Raw genomic sequence first — 1,519 nt, 5'->3', positions numbered from 1 at the left:
TGGGGTCAGGGTAGAGCTGCTGTCATCACTTCTCCTAAATGACATCACACTCAACAGCCAAAGCACAAACCCCTTTTAACCTGAGGAGGGCGCCAAACCGACGTTTAGACATGAAATTTGCTTCAAATTTCAAAACAAATCACAGAAAACGTAGAACTATGAATACAGCAAATCAGTTGATTTAAGGGTGAGTCGCCCTTTAAGAGACAACAGGTGACAACTGCAGCAGCTTCTTCAGTTTCTGAGCCTCTATGATCCAAACCCAGACGGTCGGGTGTCTTTTAGTTGGGTTGATGTTCTCTCCATCGGGGTCGCCCTGCAGACTTTCTGAGAGCAGTCTGGATCTGCTTTGCTTCCCGCAGCCTAACGGAGGCGCCGTCAGCCTTCTGGAGAACGTGGCTCTGATATCGGAGGGGACGACGGGCCTGGTGACCTGGGAAGCTGCTCTTCATCTGGCAGAGTGGGCTCTGGAAAACCAGCAGCTGTTCAGCGGCAGGTAAACCAGAACCGCACCAGTCCAGAACCCTGGAAGCTTTTTTATTTCCTACCAACTCGATCCCGTAGGTCAGTTCTGGAGCTGGGAAGCGGTGTCGGATTGACCGGAATCGCCGTCTGCTGCTCCTGCGACCCGCTCAGGTTCGTCTTCAGCGACTGTCACCCGGCGGTTCTGCAGAAACTCAGAGAAAACGTCCGTCTGAACGGGTTTGGAGAGCAGACGTCTCCGGCTGTCAGCGTGGAGGAGCTGGACTGGACCACGGCGACGGAGGAGCAGATCCGCCGGATCGGAGCCGACGTGGTTCTGGCTGCAGGTCTGGGTCCGGGTTCTTCTCAGACCCCAGTGGGATCTGATGGGCTGATGGCGGGTCTGTGGCTCCCGTTTCAGACGTGGTGTACGATCCAGAGGCGGCAGGAAGTCTGGCGGCTCTGATGCTGAAGATCCTGAGCTGTGGGCCGGCGGAGGTCTACGTCTGCTCCACGGTGAGGAACCCGCAGACCTACGGCGGCTTCAAGCTGCAGCTCGGTAAGCATCTGGCTCATCAGAGATTACCATGGAAACGCTCCGGTTAACGGTTCTGCTTCCGTCTCCCTACAGAGGCTGCAGGACTGGACCACGAGGTGCTGAGCGGACCCGCCGGCGCCGTGTTCCCCTACCACAGGCTGGCTCCATTAGAGCTCATCAAAGTGTTCAGGAAGCCCAACGCAGCAGAATAAAGATTTTTATTTACAGATTTGGATCAGAAAACAAAAACGAAGGATTTTCATCTCTGCCTGAGAGCATCCAGCAGAGGAAGAACCTTCTGGTCCCAGTTATCGTCCCAGCGCTGCCCCCTGCTGGCCCGCAGGTTCCTCCTGAACGCTCCCAGTCTGCCGTCTGAACTGGGAAACTCTGACAGGAGAGACTGGAAACAGCAAAGGGACACGATTAGACTTTAAACAAACAGGAAGCAGATTATTTCAGTTCCTGGGTGATCGACAGGCAGACCGGTTGGACTGAGCTGCAGGAACAGACATTAAAAAT

At 54.8% G+C, this 1,519-nt stretch overlaps 2 protein-coding genes across 2 annotated transcripts in view; one reads left to right on the top strand and one right to left on the bottom strand.

Moving 5' to 3' along the window:
- Positions 1-1,248, top strand: part of eef2kmt (eukaryotic elongation factor 2 lysine methyltransferase) — a 5,881-nt gene extending 4,633 nt beyond the window's left edge. Inside the window, exons 2-5 of the mRNA XM_015381399.1 lie at positions 286-496; positions 565-809; positions 884-1,021; positions 1,094-1,248. Of these exons, the coding sequence (XP_015236885.1) occupies positions 286-496; positions 565-809; positions 884-1,021; positions 1,094-1,212 (713 nt within the window). The 3' untranslated portion in view covers positions 1,213-1,248. The remainder of the gene's footprint in view (positions 1-285; positions 497-564; positions 810-883; positions 1,022-1,093) is intronic.
- Positions 1,229-1,519, bottom strand: part of alg1 (ALG1, chitobiosyldiphosphodolichol beta-mannosyltransferase) — a 15,896-nt gene continuing 15,605 nt past the window's right edge. The window contains exon 12 of the mRNA XM_015381405.1: positions 1,229-1,400. Within this exon, the coding sequence (XP_015236891.1) occupies positions 1,260-1,400 (141 nt within the window). The 3' untranslated portion in view covers positions 1,229-1,259. The remainder of the gene's footprint in view (positions 1,401-1,519) is intronic.

Source organism: Cyprinodon variegatus, unplaced genomic scaffold (assembly GCF_000732505.1).
Source record: "Cyprinodon variegatus isolate N-32 unplaced genomic scaffold, C_variegatus-1.0 Scaffold233, whole genome shotgun sequence".
In the NCBI taxonomy this organism is placed as follows: domain Eukaryota; kingdom Metazoa; phylum Chordata; class Actinopteri; order Cyprinodontiformes; family Cyprinodontidae; genus Cyprinodon; species Cyprinodon variegatus.
The sequence above is the reverse complement of the archived record's forward strand: the minus strand, read 5'-3'. Positions and strand labels throughout refer to the sequence as shown.